The following is a 15,807-nucleotide window of genomic DNA, read 5'->3' on the forward strand; positions in this document are numbered from 1 at the left end:
GCATTTTTGTCACCAGTGGTATGTTTCCACCTAAAGGATTTATACAAATCAGTACGTGCTGACATAGTGCACACAAAATGTATATCAGTACATGATGACATAGTGCACACAAAATGTATATCAGTACATGATGACATAGTACACACAACATGTATATCAGTACGTGATGACGTAGTGCACACAACATGTATATCAGTATGTGATGACGTAGTGCACACAAAATGTATATCAGTACATGATGACATAGTACACACAACATGTATATCAGTATGTGATGACGTAGTGCACACAAAATGTATATCAGTACGTGATGATGTAGTACACACAAAATGAATATCAGTACATGATGACATAGTACACACAAAATGTATATCAGTACGTGATGACGTAGTGCACACAAAATGTATATCAGTACGTGATGATGTAGTACACACAAAATGTATATCAGTACGTGATGATGTAGTACACACAAAATGTATATCAGTACGTGATGATGTAGTACACACAAAATGTATATCAGTACGTGATGACATAGTACACACAAAATGTATATCAGTACGTGATGACATAGTACACACAAAATGAATATCAGTACATGATGACATAGTGCACACAAAATGTATATCAGTACGTGATGATGTAGTACACACAAAATGTATATCAGTACGTGATGACATAGTACACAGAAAATGTATATCAGTACGTGATGACATAGTACACAGAAAATGTATATCAGTACGTGATGACATAGTGCACACAAAATGTAAGTTATGTACCGAATAAAAATTGAAAGTTCATTGTGCTTCCCATCACATTTTCAACTCTACGGATAGTTTTGTCATAAAAACTGCTGCGTTGAATAACAAATGTGTCTCCTCTGGTCTGGACACTTGCTTTATAGCCAAGAGCTGGCAGATACAGTGTGTGTAGGCTATTCTACACAATGACATTATTATGGATAAGAGTGAGAATTATTTGTATTTGTCAAAAGGGCCGTCAGACATTGATCATCTGGTCACCAGAATAAGACCCTGTATATTTATTGTAAAGGAGCATCAAGATCGCCACCGTGCACTTTCACCACCCTGTGAAGTTTATCATACTGCATCTGTAGCCTAATAAACTGCATTGTTTAGTGGGAAGACCACACATCATGGCATCGTGTGATTCCAAGTTGACTTCGATATGATGGTTATTATTATTTATTATTGCGCTTCCACCACCATTTCTCGCATTAATTATAATAATTTTACAGATACAAAAGAAATCCCATCATGTCGAACAAACAAACAAATTATCTGTCGACATTTCTAAACTTTTACCGAAACTACCTGTTTCCATCACAGCTGTCGTTATATATATTTTTTAATACAATATGACTTTAGTCACATTAAAAACTGTGGATGGAAACTTAGTTACTTTTCATTAAAATGGTGTGGTGGTTGTCACGGTAACGCCAGGTCACGTGCAAAAAAAAATCTGACCTGATCTTCCAGACAGAGGTCAGATATGACGAATGGGGTTGGTATCAGGATTCGGATCCACATTTTGAGGTGGTTTAAATCATTAAGATCAGATTCCAAGTGGTTTTATGCTGTTTACTCATTAGGGGAAAGATCAGATAAGTATCAGATATGCAAATAATTGGCAAAACATCAGAATTGGGCTGCCTGTGTAAACGCAGTAGCCTATTGCAGAATACAGTAAAACCGGATTAGAATAGAATAGCCTAGAATATAATATAATAAGTAAATGCCAATTCATTTCCAAGCAGATTAAATCGCAAATACTGTCATATAAATGTTCTTTTTTGCCACTTTAAAAAATGACAATTGCAATTATTCTATATAGTAGACCTAATAATATCATACTATCATCATTAGGCTGTACTGTAACCATCCGCTGTAGTAGCAGTTCGCCGACTGAGTTGTTGGATTCAAACCCCTCCCCTTTAATGACGAGATTTTTCCTCAGTGGACGTTGTGGGTTTGGTGATGTATCTTGAGCACAGTTTCAACATTCGTCGTGTGAAGGTAGCGCTACGTTTCCCTCTTAAAGTGAGTCCGTAGCCAAGGGCGTGGGCTGAGACGAACAGAGTGCCCTTGTACCCGCTCCAGCCTCCGTGTTTTTACCGGGCCGACCGGCGACCCGCACGGGCTCGGCAACATGAGTGACATGAGTCGACTAACGGGAAAGATTGGAGACGCAACTTTGATAGAGATGAGCCCGGATTCCCTCTGTGACGGTAAATTGTTCGGCTACTTGTGTCAGACCATTTCTGATGCGTTGCATTGATCCGCTTTATGTTCGATTGTCTTGCTTGTTAATGCTACAACTTCGTCAGGATAATACAATTATGACAGACTATAAATTGTCTTTAGATATGAGGTCGGGTGGATGATTATTCATAGGAATTGTTGTATGACTTGTTTACACATGTAAACAATTTAGCTCACTCTGTAACTATTGACGGGGAAAATAATAAGCTCACAGACAATATTCGGTTAGTCAAAATCAATAACAATTTTCTAAAACATTATTTGTCACCGCAAATCCATATGATTGGTCCATGACAATTATGGAAGAATATCTGTAGACCCACTCATAATCTCAGCAATTTCTTCATGATTTATAAAAAATACAGTACAGGATACTTAAAGTGACATACCAATATATCACCTCCTAATGGTGTTTATTCAATCCATTAATAACCTTACTGACCCCAGGTGTATGTTTTAGTAAGACAATAGTCATGGATAAATCCGTTGTTGTCCAGAGAGTACAGTGTTGCTTTATTCAACTTCTCCTTTCACCCTAATAGTCTCTGCCTCATGGCCTGACTTGGGACTCCACTTTAGATTGAACATGTTAGTCAGTACCTCCCTCTCTCTCTCTCTCTCTCTCTCTCTCTCTCTCTCTGTTAACCTCCCTCTCTCTCTCTCTCTCTCTCTCTCTCTCTCTCTCTCCCTCTCTCTCTCTCTCTCTCTCTCTCTCTCTCTCTCTCTCTCTCTCTCTCTCTCTCTCTCTCTGTTAACCTCCCCCTCTCTCTCTGTTAACCTCCCTCTCTCTCTCTCTCTCTCTCTCTCTCTCTCTCTCTCTCTCTCTCTCTGTTAACCTCCCTCCCTCTCTCTCTCTCTGTTAACCTCCCTCTCCCTCCCTCCCTCTCTCTCTCTCTCTCTCTCTCTCTCTCTGTTAACCTCCCCCCCCTCTCTCTCTCTCTCTCTCTCTGTTAACCTCCCTCTCTCTCTCTGTTAACCTCCCTCCCTCTCTCTCTCTCTTTCTCTCGCTCTCTGTTAACCTCCCTCTTTCTCTCTCTCTCTGTTAACCTCCCTCCCTCATACACACAGCCTAGGCCCTTCCGCCCCCAGCCTCCCGTCAGGACAGCTGGCCTCGGCTTGTGGAAATGGTAGGAGGGCATCCAGGGGTGTATCCGTTCCGTTCAGACTCAGTTGACAGGGAGGGACCTACCTAAATGTCACTCTCTCTCTGAGCTGGGAGAACTACTCTGCCTGCGTTAGCCTTAGAGTGACTACAATACAAATAGCAGTACAGCTGAGCAAAGAACTGTTTTATAGTCTAACATCTATGGTTCTGTATCAAAAGAGATGGATTACTTTGACTGTTGCCCCGAATCCCCAGCATTCTTTTTAGATGACCGTCTGTAACCATGTTCCCTACTGCAGTTGTTACTGTAGACTTTCTAACCCTAGTGCAGTAGTTACTGTAGAAGTTCTAACCCTAGTGCAGTAGTTACTGTAGACTTTCTAACCCTAGTGCAGTAGTTACTGTAGACTTTCTAACCCTAGTGTAGTAGTAACTGTAGAAGGTCTAACCGTAATGCAGTAGTTACTGTAGAAGGTCTAACCGTAATGCAGTAGTTACTGTAGACTTTCTAACCATAGTGTAGTAGTAACTGTAGAAGGTCTGTTTTATAGTCTAACATCTATGTTTCTATATCAAAAGAGATGGATTACTTTGACTGTTGCCCCGAATCCCCAGCATTCTTTTTAGATGACCGTCTGTAACCATGTTCCCTACTGCAGTTGTTACTGTAGACTTTCTAACCCTAGTGCAGTAGTTACTGTATAAGTTCTGTTTTATAGTCTAACATCTATGGTTCTATATCAAAAGAGATGGATTACTTTGACTGTTGCCCCGAATCCCCAGCATTCTTTTTAGATGACCGTCTGTAACCATGTTCCCTACTGCAGTAGTTACTGTAGAAGTTCTAACCGTAATGCAGTAGTTACTGTAGACTTTCTAACCCTAGTGCAGTAGTTACTGTAGACTTTCTAACCCTAGTGCAGTAGTTACTGTAGAAGTTCTAACCGTAATGCAGTAGTTACTGTAGACTTTCTAACCCTAGTGCAGTAGTAACTGTAGAAGGTCTAACTCTAGTGTAGTAGTTACTGTAGACTTTCTAACCCTAGAGCAGTAGTTACCGTAGAAGTTCTAACCGTAATGCAGTAGTTACTGTAGAAGGTCTAACCGTAATGCAGTAGTTACTGTAGACTTTCTAACCCTAGTGTAGTAGTTACTGTAGACTTTCTAACCCTAGAGCAGTAGTTACCGTAGAAGTTCTAACCCTAGTGTAGTAGTTACTGTAGAAGTTCTAACCCTAGTGTAGTAGTTACTGTAGACTTTCTAACCCTAGTGTAGTAGTTACTGTAGAAGTTCTAACTCTAGTGTAGTAGTTACTGTAGACTTTCTAACCCTAGAGCAGTAGTTACCGTAGAAGTTCTAACCCTAGTGTAGTAGTTACTGTAGAAGTTCTAACCCTAGTGTAGTAGTTACTGTAGAAGTTCTAACCCTAGTGGAGTAGTTACTGTAGAAGTTCTTACCCTAGTGTAGTAGTTACTGTAGAAGTTCTAACCCTAGTGTAGTAGTTACTGTAGAAGTTCTAACCCTAGTGTAGTAGTTACTGTAGAAGTTCTTACCCTAGTGTAGTAGTTACTGTAGAAGTTCTTACCCTAGTGTAGTAGTTACTGTATAACCCTAGTGCAGTAGTTAATGTAGAAGTTCTAACCCTAGTGTAGTAGTTACTGTAGAAGTTCTAACCCTAGTGTAGTAGTTACTGTAGAAGTTCTTACCCTAGTGTAGTAGTTACTGTAGAAGTTCTTACCCTAGTGTAGTAGTTACTGTATAACCCTAGTGCAGTAGTTAATGTAGAAGTTCTAACCCTAATATATGACTTTTACCTTTTTCATCTTACAGAGGTTCTATTCATTCTATTTACCAGTCATATTACCAGGGTTAGAGGTTCTATTCATTCTATTTACCAGTCATATTACCAGGGTTACAGGTTCTATTCATTCTATTTACCAGTCATATTACCATGGTTAGAGGTTCTATTCATTCTATCTACCAGTCATATTACCAGGGTTATAGGTTCTATTCATTCTATTTACCAGTCATATTACCAGGGTTATAGGTTCTATTCATTCTATTTACCAGTCATATTACCAGGGTTACAGGTTCTATTCATTCTATTTACCAAGGTTAGAGGTTCTATTCATTCTATTTACCAGTCATATTACCAGGGTTACAGGTTCTATTCATTCTATTTACCAGTCATATTACCAGGGTTAGAGGTTCTATTCATTCTATTTACCAGTCATATTACCAGGGTTATAGGTTCTATTCATTCTATTTACCAGTCATATTACCAGGGTTAGAGGTTCTATTCATTCTATTTACCAGGGTTAGAGGTTCTATTCATTCTATTTACCAGTCATATTACCAGGGTTACAGGTTCTATTCATGCTATTTACCAGTCATATTACCAGGGTTAGAGGTTCTATTCATTCTATTTACCAGTCATATTACCAGGGTTAGAGGTTCTATTCATTCTATTTACCAGTCATATTACCAGGGTTAGAGGTTCTATTCATTCTATTTACCAGTCATATTACCAGGGTTAGAGGTTCTATTCATTATATTTACCAGTCATATTACCAGGGTTACAGGTTCTATTCATTCTATTTACCAGTCATATTACCAGGGTTACAGGTTCTATTCATTGTATTTACCAGTCATATTACCAGGGTTACAGGTTCTATTCATTGTATTTACCAGTCATATTACCAGGGTTAGAGGTTCTATTCATTGTATTTACCAGTCATATTACCAGGGTTAGAGGTTCTATTCATTCTCTTTACCAGTCATATTACCAGGGTTAGAGGTTCTATTCATTATATTTACCAGTCATATTACCAGGGTTAGAGGTTCTATTCATTATATCTACCAGTCATATTACCAGGGTTAGAGGTTCTATTCATTCTATTTACCAGTCATATTACCAGGGTTAGAAGTTCTATTCATTATATTTACCAGTCATATTACCAGGGTTAGAGGTTCTATTCATTCTATTTACCAGTCATATTACCAGGGTTAGAAGTTCTATTCATTATATTTACCAGTCATATTACCAGGGTTACAAGTTCTATTCATTCTATTTACCAGTCATATTACCAGGGTTAGAGGTTCTATTCATTCTATTTACCAGTCATATTACCAGGGTTACAGGTTCTATTCATTCTATTTACCAGTCATATTACCAGGGTTAGAGGTTATATTCATTCTATTTACCAGGGTTAGAGGTTCTATTCATTCTATTTACCAGTCATATTACCAGGGTTAGAGGTTCTATTCATTCTATTTACCAGTCATATTACCAGGGTTAGAGGTTCTATTCATTCTATTTACCAGGGTTAGAGGTTCTATTCATTCTATTTACCAGTCATATTTACCAGGGTTATAGGTTCTATTCATTCTATTTACCAGTCATATTACCAGGGTTAGAGGTTCTATTCATTCTATTTACCAGGGTTAGAGGTTCTATTCATGCTATTTACCAGTCATATTACCAGGGTTAGAGGTTCTATTCATTATATTTACCAGTCATATTACCAGGGTTACAGGTTCTATTCATTCTATTTACCAGTCATATTACCAGGGTTACAGGTTCTATTCATTGTATTTACCAGTCATATTACCAGGGTTACAGGTTCTATTCATTGTATTTACCAGTCATATTACCAGGGTTAGAGGTTCTATTCATTGTATTTACCAGTCATATTACCAGGGTTAGAGGTTCTATTCATTCTCTTTACCAGTCATATTACCAGGGTTAGAGGTTCTATTCATTATATTTACCAGTCATATTACCAGGGTTAGAGGTTCTATTCATTATATCTACCAGTCATATTACCAGGGTTAGAGGTTCTATTCATTCTATTTACCAGTCATATTACCAGGGTTAGAAGTTCTATTCATTATATTTACCAGTCATATTACCAGGGTTAGAGGTTCTATTCATTCTATTTACCAGTCATATTACCAGGGTTAGAAGTTCTATTCATTATATTTACCAGTCATATTACCAGGGTTACAAGTTCTATTCATTCTATTTACCAGTCATATTACCAGGGTTAGAGGTTCTATTCATTCTATTTACCAGTCATATTACCAGGGTTACAGGTTCTATTCATTCTATTTACCAGTCATATTACCAGGGTTAGAGGTTATATTCATTCTATTTACCAGGGTTAGAGGTTCTATTCATTCTATTTACCAGTCATATTACCAGGGTTAGAGGTTCTATTCATTCTATTTACCAGGGTTAGAGGTTCTATTCATTCTATTTACCAGTCATATTTACCAGGGTTAGAGGTTCTATTCATTCTATTTACCAGTCATATTACCAGGGTTAGAGGTTCTATTCATTCTATTTACCAGGGTTAGAGGTTCTATTCATGCTATTTACCAGTCATATTACCAGGGTTAGAGGTTCTATTCATTCTATTTACCAGGGTTAGAGGTTCTATTCATTCTATTTACCAGTCATATTACCAGGGTTAGAGGTTCTATTCATTGTATTTACCAGTCATATTACCAGGGTTACAGGTTCTATTCATTGTATTTACCAGTCATATTACCAGGGTTAGAGGTTCTATTCATTCTATTTACCAGTCATATTACCAGGGTTAGAGGTTCTATTCATTCTATTTACCAGGGTTAGAGGTTCTATTCATTCTATTTACCAGTCATATTACCAGGGTTAGAGGTTCTATTAATTCTATTTACCAGTCATATTACCAGGGTTAGAGGTTCTATTCATTCTATTTACCAGTCATATTACCAGGGTTAGAGGTTCTATTCATTCTATTTACCAGTCATATTACCAGGGTTAGAGGTTCTATTCATTCTATTTACCAGGGTTAGAGGTTCTATTCATGCTATTTACCAGTCATATTACCAGGTTTAGAGGTTCTATTCATTCTATTTACCAGGGTTAGAGGTTCTATTCATTCTATTTACCAGGGTTAGAGGTTCTATTCATTCTATTTACCACGGTTAGAGGTTCTATTCATTCTATTTACCAGGGTTAGAGGTTCTATTCATTCTATTTACCAGTCATATTACCAGGGTTAGAGGTTCTATTCATTCTATTTACCAGTCATATTACCAGGGTTACAGGTTCTATTCATTCTATTTACCAGTCATATTACCAGGGTTAGAGGTTCTATTCATTCTATTTACCAGGGTTATAGGTTCTATTCATTCTATTTACCAGTCATATTACCAGGGTTACAGGTTCTATTCATTCTATTTACCAGTCATATTACCAGGGTTAGAGGTTCTATTCATTCTATTTACCAGGGTTATAGGTTCTATTCATTCTATTTACCAGGGTTACAGGTTATATTCATTCTATTTACCAGTCATATTACCAGGGTTATAGGTTCTATTCATTCTATTTACCAGTCATATTACCAGGGTTAGAGGTTCGATTAATTCTATTTACCAGGTTTAGAGGTTCTATTCATTCTATTTACCAGGGTTATAGGTTCTATTCATTCTATTTACCAGTCATATTACCAGGGTTACAGGTTCTATTCATTCTATTTACCAGTCATATTACCAGGGTTAGAGGTTCTATTAATTCTATTTACCAGGGTTAGAGGTTCTATTCATTCTATTTACCAGTCATATTACCAGGGTTAGAGGTTCTATTAATTCTATTTACCAGGGTTAGAGGTTCTATTCATTCTATTTACCAGTCATATTACCAGGGTTATAGGTTCTATTCATTCTATTTACCAGTCATATTACCAGGGTTACAGGTTCTATTCATTCTATTTACCAGTCATATAACCAGGGTTACAGGTTCTATTCATTCTATTTACCAGTCATATTACCAGGGTTATAGGTTCTATTCATTCTATTTACCAGGGTTAGAGCTTCTATTCATTCTATTTACCAGGGTTACAGGTTATATTTATTCTATTTACCAGTCATATTACCAGGGTTATAGGTTCTATTCATTCTATTTACCACGGTTAGAGCTTCTATTCATTCTATTTACCAGGGTTACAGGTTCTATTTATTCTATTTACCAGGGTTATAGGTTCTATTCATTCTATTCATCAGTCATATTACCAGGGTTACAGGTTCTATTCATTCTATTTACCAGTCATATTACCAGGGTTACAGGTTCTATTCATTCTATTTACCAGGGTTACAGGTTCTATGTATTCTATTTACCAGGGTTATAGGTTCTATTTATTCTATTTACCAGTCATATTACCAGGGTTAGAGGTTCTATTCATGCTATTTACCAGTCATATTACCAGGGTTACAGGTTCTATTTATTCTATTTACCAGGGTTATAGGTTCTATTCATTCTATTTACCAGTCATATTACCAGGGTTAAAGGTTCTATTTATTCTATTTACCAGGGTCATAGGTTCTATTCATTCTATTTACCAGTCATATTACCAGGGTTATAGGTTCTATTCATTCTATTTACCAGTCATATTACCAGGGTTACAGGTTCTATTTATTCTATTTACCAGTCATATTACCAGGGTTATAGGTTCTATTCATTCTATTTACCAGTCATATTACCAGGGTTAGAGGTTCTATTCATTCTATTTACCAGTCATATTACCAGGGTTACAGGTTCTATTTATTCTATTTACCAGGGTTATAGGTTCTATTCATTCTATTTACCAGTCATATTACCAGGGTTACAGGTTCTATTTATTCTATTTACCAGTCATATTACCAGGGTTATAGGTTCTATTCATTCTATTTACCAGTCATATTACCAGGGTTACAGGTTCTATTCATGCTATTTACCAGTCATATTACCAGGGTTACAGGTTCCAAGCCTGTTCTATTCATGGTATTTCTATGTGTGCTGCTGTTGCATTGTGGGGGGTGTTTCCCAGGTCCTAGGGAACCAAAGACTCCTTTGCTTTTTTCAGCGACAAAGTTTCATCAGCTTGTTCAGAGTCGGACTCAACCACACCAATGCCATATATATATATATATATATATATTTTATCATTTTATATATATATATATAATTGTAAAAATATATATTTTTTTACAGCTATGACAGTTATTTTTTTTCATGACAGTCTTCATCCGTAACCATCAGTTACACGGTAATTATGCCAGCCCTTCTTGTCCTTTGGTCAAAAGTAGTTCACTGTTCACTATACTTGCATGTTATATTTTTGTTCAGTGAATGTTCATCAATATATTGAAAAATTAATATTATAAATTAATGTAAATAAAATGTTATTAAAATCAAAAATACTACTCATATTACAGAGCAAGCGGTAAATCTTCATATGACACCAATTTTGGCTTTGTAGCACCTACAGATGAAACACTATGGAGTCTTAAAGGAGGAGACCTGTAACACCTACAGATGAAACACTGGAGTCTTAAAGGAGACCTGTAGCACCTACAGATGAAACACTATGGAGCCTTAAAGGAGGAGACCTGTAGCACCTACAGATGAAACACTGGAGTCTTAAAGGAGACCTGTAGCACCTACAGATAAAACACTATGGAGTCTTAAAGGAGGAGACCTGTAGCACCTACAGATTAAACACTATGGAGTCTTAAAGGAGACATGTAACACCTACAGATGAAACACTATGGAGTCTTAAAGGAGACCTGTAACACCTACAGATGAAACACTATGGAGTCTTAAAGGAGGAGACCTGTAGCACCTACAGATAAAACACTATGGAGTCTTAAAGGAGGAGACCTGTAGCACCTACAGATTAAACACTATGGAGTCTTAAAGGAGACCTGTAGCACCTACAGATGAAACACTATGGAGTCTTAAAGGAGGAGACCTGTAGCACCTACAGATTAAACACTATGGAGTCTTAAAGGAGACCTGTAGCACCTACAGATGAAACACTATGGAGTCTTAAAGGAGACCTGTAGCACCTACAGATGAAACACTATGGAGTCTTAACGGAGACCTGTAGCACCTACAGATAAAACACTATGGAGTCTTAACGGAGGCCTGTAGCACCTACAGATGAAACACTATGGAGCCTTAAAGGAGACCTGTAGCACCTACAGATAAAACACTATGGAGTCTTAAAGGAGGCCTGTAGCACCTACAGATGAAACACTATGGAGCCTTAAAGGAGGAGACCTGTAGCACCTACAGATAAAACACTATGGAGTCTTAAAGGAGACCTGTAGCACCTACAGATAAAACACTATGGAGTCTTAAAGGAGGCCTGGGAAAGACCAACTTTGATTTAATTATTTCTCAATTATGCTTTAAGATACATGAGGAGCCTATTTACCATCGTTAATCTATAGATAACCCACTACCCACTCCTTTATAGGAGCCTATTTACCATCGTTAGTCTATAGATAACCCACTGCCCACTCCTTTATAGGAGGCTATTTACCATCGTTAGTCTATAGATAACCCACTGCCCCCCCCTATATAGGAGCCTATAAGAGCCTGTTGAGTAGAGCGTCATGCGTAGCGATAGAAAACTCTATGGAGTCAGACATATCCTTGTGTTAATCAGAGAGTCTCGAGAGGCCAGTGTCCTTGTGTTATTTCCCCAGTAATCAGCTGTTCACTGTGGGGAACAAAGACTGTTTTGTGGGAGGCTGTTCCAGAGATTGTCTGGGGGCTCTGAGCCGCTCTGGGCAAAAGGAGCTAGCTACTCTATCTCAGTTCTCTGGTGTTTTGGTGGTGGATAGAAAGTCCATCCTGTTGAGTAGAGAGTCAGTCATAGAGAATAAGGAGATATCTGGTGCAGCAGAGCAGAGTTAGTACTGTACTAGTGATCCAGTACTCTATTCCACTGAGTCTGCCAGCAGCTGTAGAGTAAAAGGGAATCGTAGAAGTAGATGTCCCGGACTCACTGTGACATGAAAACAGGTCAGAGTACACAACACAAATCCCTCTCTTTCCCACAGTGGTAAAATAAGTGTTTTTTAGCTCAGCCTGCTCAGTAGAACAACAGTTTTAAAGCAAACTTTTGTTGTGTTACCAAGAGTTGCTGAGTAGATTATCTTCAAGTAGAATACCAGCTACTGAAGCACTGCGGTAGCAGCCTGCCAATCCAAACTGTTTCCACCAATGGTGAACTTTGACCTTAGGACCTAGGCTTTCAGAGGGAACCAAAAAAATCAAACTAACAAAATCATGAAAATAACAGAAAACATAGCATCATTAGATGCACCCGACATTTATATCGTCTGTAGTCGGGCCACTGTAGTTGTAGTGCAGAAGGAGCAATGCTTTTTCATTATGAATGAATCAAACAGGCCTGGTCACGCTTTGGACCGGCGTACACACAGAGACAGAACCGTCATGTGACATGACGCACCGCATTCAATAATGCGACCAGCAAAACAAAAACAACAAACAAAAAAACAGTTTAGACTGCAACAATGTTTCACAGTCTTTATTTTCTAAGAGATAGCTAACAGCAAACGAGATGCAACAATGTTTCACAGTCTTTATTTTCTAAGAGATAGCTAACAGCAAACGAGATGCAACAATGTTTCACAGTCTTTATTTTCTAAGAGATAGCTAACAGTAAGCGAGATGCAACAATGTTTCACAGTCTTTATTTTCTAAGAGATAGCTAACAGCAAACGAGATGCAACAATGTTTCACAGTCTTTATTTTCTAAGAGATAGCTAACAGCAAACGAGATGCAACAATGTTTCACAGTCTTTAATTTCTAAGAGATAGCTAACAGCAAACGAGATGCAACAATGTTTCACAGTCTTTATTTTCTAAGAGATAGCTAACAGCAAACGAGCTGCAACAATGTTTCACAGTCTTTATTTTCTAAGAGATAGATAACAGTAAGCGAGATGCAACAATGTTTCACAGTCTTTATTTTCTAAGAGATAGCTAACAGCAAACGAGATGCAACAATGTTTCACAGTCTTTAATTTCTAAGAGATAGCTAACAGCAAACGAGATGCAACAATGTTTCACAGTCTTTATTTTCTAAGAGATAGATAACAGTAAGCAAGATGCAACAATGTTTCACAGTCTTTAATTTCTAAGAGATAGATAACAGTAAGCGAGATGCAACAATGTTTCACAGTCTTTAATTTCTAAGAGATAGATAACAGTAAGCAAGATGCAACAATGTTTCACAGTCTTTAATTTCTAAGAGATAGATAACAGTAAGCGAGATGCAACAATGTTTCACAGTCTTTATTTTCTAAGAGATAGATAACAGTAAGCGAGATGCATCAATGTTTCACAGTCTTTCATTTCTAAGAGATAGATAACAGTAAGCGAGATGCAACAATGTTTCACAGTCTTTAATTTCTAAGAGATAGATAACAGTAAGCGAGATGCAACAATGTTTCACAGTCTTTATTTTCTAAGAGATAGATAACAGTAAGCGAGATGCAACAATGTTTCACAGTCTTTAATTTCTAAGAGATAGATAACAGTAAGCGAGATGCAACAATGTTTCACATTCTTTATTTTCTAAGAGATAGCTAACAGCAAACGAGATGCAACAATGTTTCACGGTCTTTAATTTCTAAGAGATAGATAACAGTAAGCGAGATGCAACAATGTTTCACAGTCTTTAATTTCTTAGAGATTGCTAACAGCAAACGAGATGCAACAATGTTTCACAGTCTTTATTTTCTAAGAGATAGCTAACAGCAAACGAGATGCAACAATGTTTCACAGTCTTTATTTTCTAAGAGATAGATAACAGTAAGCGAGATGCAACAATGTTTCACAGTCTTTATTTTCTAAGAGATAGCTAACAGCAAACGAGATGCAACAATGTTTCACAGTCTTTATTTTCTAAGAGATAGCTAACAGCAAACGAGATGCAACAATGTTTCACAGTCTTTATTTTCTAAGAGATAGCTAACAGCAAACGAGATGCAACAATGTTTCACAGTCTTTAATTTCTAAGAGATAGCTAACAGCAAACGAGATGCAACAATGTTTCACAGTCTTTATTTTCTAAGAGATAGCTAACAGCAAACGAGATGCAACAATGTTTCACAGTCTTTATTTTCTAAGAGATAGATAACAGTAAGCGAGATGCAACAATGTTTCACAGTCTTTAATTTCTAAGAGATAGATAACAGTAAGCGAGATGCAACAATGTTTCACAGTCTTTATTTTCTAAGAGATAGATAACAGTAAGCGAGATGCAACAATGTTTCACAGTCTTTAATTTCTAAGAGATAGATAACAGTAAGCGAGATGCAACAATGTTTCACAGTCTTTAATTTCTAAGAGATATATAACAGTAAGCGAGATGCAACAATGTTTCACAGTCTTTATTTTCTAAGAGATAGATAACAGTAAGCGAGATGCAACAATGTTTCACAGTCTTTAATTTCTAAGAGATAGATAACAGTAAGCGAGATGCAACAATGTTTCACAGTCTTTATTTTCTAAGAGATAGCTAACAGCAAACGAGATGCAACAATGTTTCACAGTCTTTAATTTCCAAGAGATAGATAACAGTAAGCGAGATGCAACAATGTTTCACAGTCTTTAATTTCTAAGATATAGATAACAGTAAGCGAGATGCAACAATGTTTCACAGTCTTTAATTTCTAAGAGATAGCTAACAGCAAACGAGATGCAACAATGTTTCACAGTCTTTATTTTCTAAGAGATAGCTAACAGCAAACGAGATGCAACAATGTTTCACAGTCTTTATTTTCTAAGAGATAGATAACAGTAAGCGAGATGCAACAATGTTTCACAGTCTTTATTTTCTAAGAGATAGCTAACAGCAAACGAGATGCAACAATGTTTCACAGTCTTTATTTTCTAAGAGATAGCTAACAGCAAACGAGATGCAACAATGTTTCACAGTCTTTATTTTCTAAGAGATAGCTAACAGCAAACGAGATGCAACAATGTTTCACAGTCTTTAATTTCTAAGAGATAGCTAACAGCAAACGAGATGCAACAATGTTTCACAGTCTTTATTTTCTAAGAGATAGCTAACAGCAAACGAGATGCAACAATGTTTCACAGTCTTTATTTTCTAAGAGATAGCTAACAGCAAACGAGATGCAACAATGTTTCACAGTCTTTAATTTCTAAGAGATAGCTAACAGCAAACGAGATGCAACAATGTTTCACAGTCTTTATTTTCTAAGAGATAGCTAACAGCAAACGAGATGCAACAATGTTTCACAGTCTTTATTTTCTAAGAGATAGCTAACAGCAAACGAGATGCAACAATGTTTCACAGTCTTTATTTTCTAAGAGATAGCTAACAGCAAACGAGATGCAACAATGTTTCACAGTCTTTATTTTCTAAGAGATAGCTAACAGCAAACGAGATGCAACAATGTTTCACAGTCTTTAATTTCTAAGAGATAGCTAACAGCAAACGAGATGCAACAATGTTTCACAGTCTTTATTTTCTAAGAGATAGCTAACAGCAAACGAGATGCAACAATGTTTCACAGTCTTTATTTTCTAAGAGATAGCTAACAGCAAACGAG

General features: G+C 37.1%; 1 protein-coding gene across 1 annotated transcript in view; it reads left to right on the top strand.

Annotated features, from left to right (window-relative positions):
- Nucleotides 1-2,014: 2,014 nt before the first annotated feature.
- Nucleotides 2,015-15,807, top strand: part of LOC139405191 (anoctamin-5-like) — an 85,882-nt gene continuing 72,089 nt past the window's right edge. Inside the window, exon 1 of the mRNA XM_071147619.1 lies at nucleotides 2,015-2,245. Within this exon, the coding sequence (XP_071003720.1) occupies nucleotides 2,167-2,245 (79 nt within the window). The 5' untranslated portion in view covers nucleotides 2,015-2,166. The remainder of the gene's footprint in view (nucleotides 2,246-15,807) is intronic.

The sequence above is a fragment of the Oncorhynchus clarkii genome, unplaced genomic scaffold (assembly GCF_045791955.1).
Source record: "Oncorhynchus clarkii lewisi isolate Uvic-CL-2024 unplaced genomic scaffold, UVic_Ocla_1.0 unplaced_contig_12468_pilon_pilon, whole genome shotgun sequence".
Classification (NCBI taxonomy): Eukaryota; Metazoa; Chordata; class Actinopteri; order Salmoniformes; family Salmonidae; genus Oncorhynchus; species Oncorhynchus clarkii.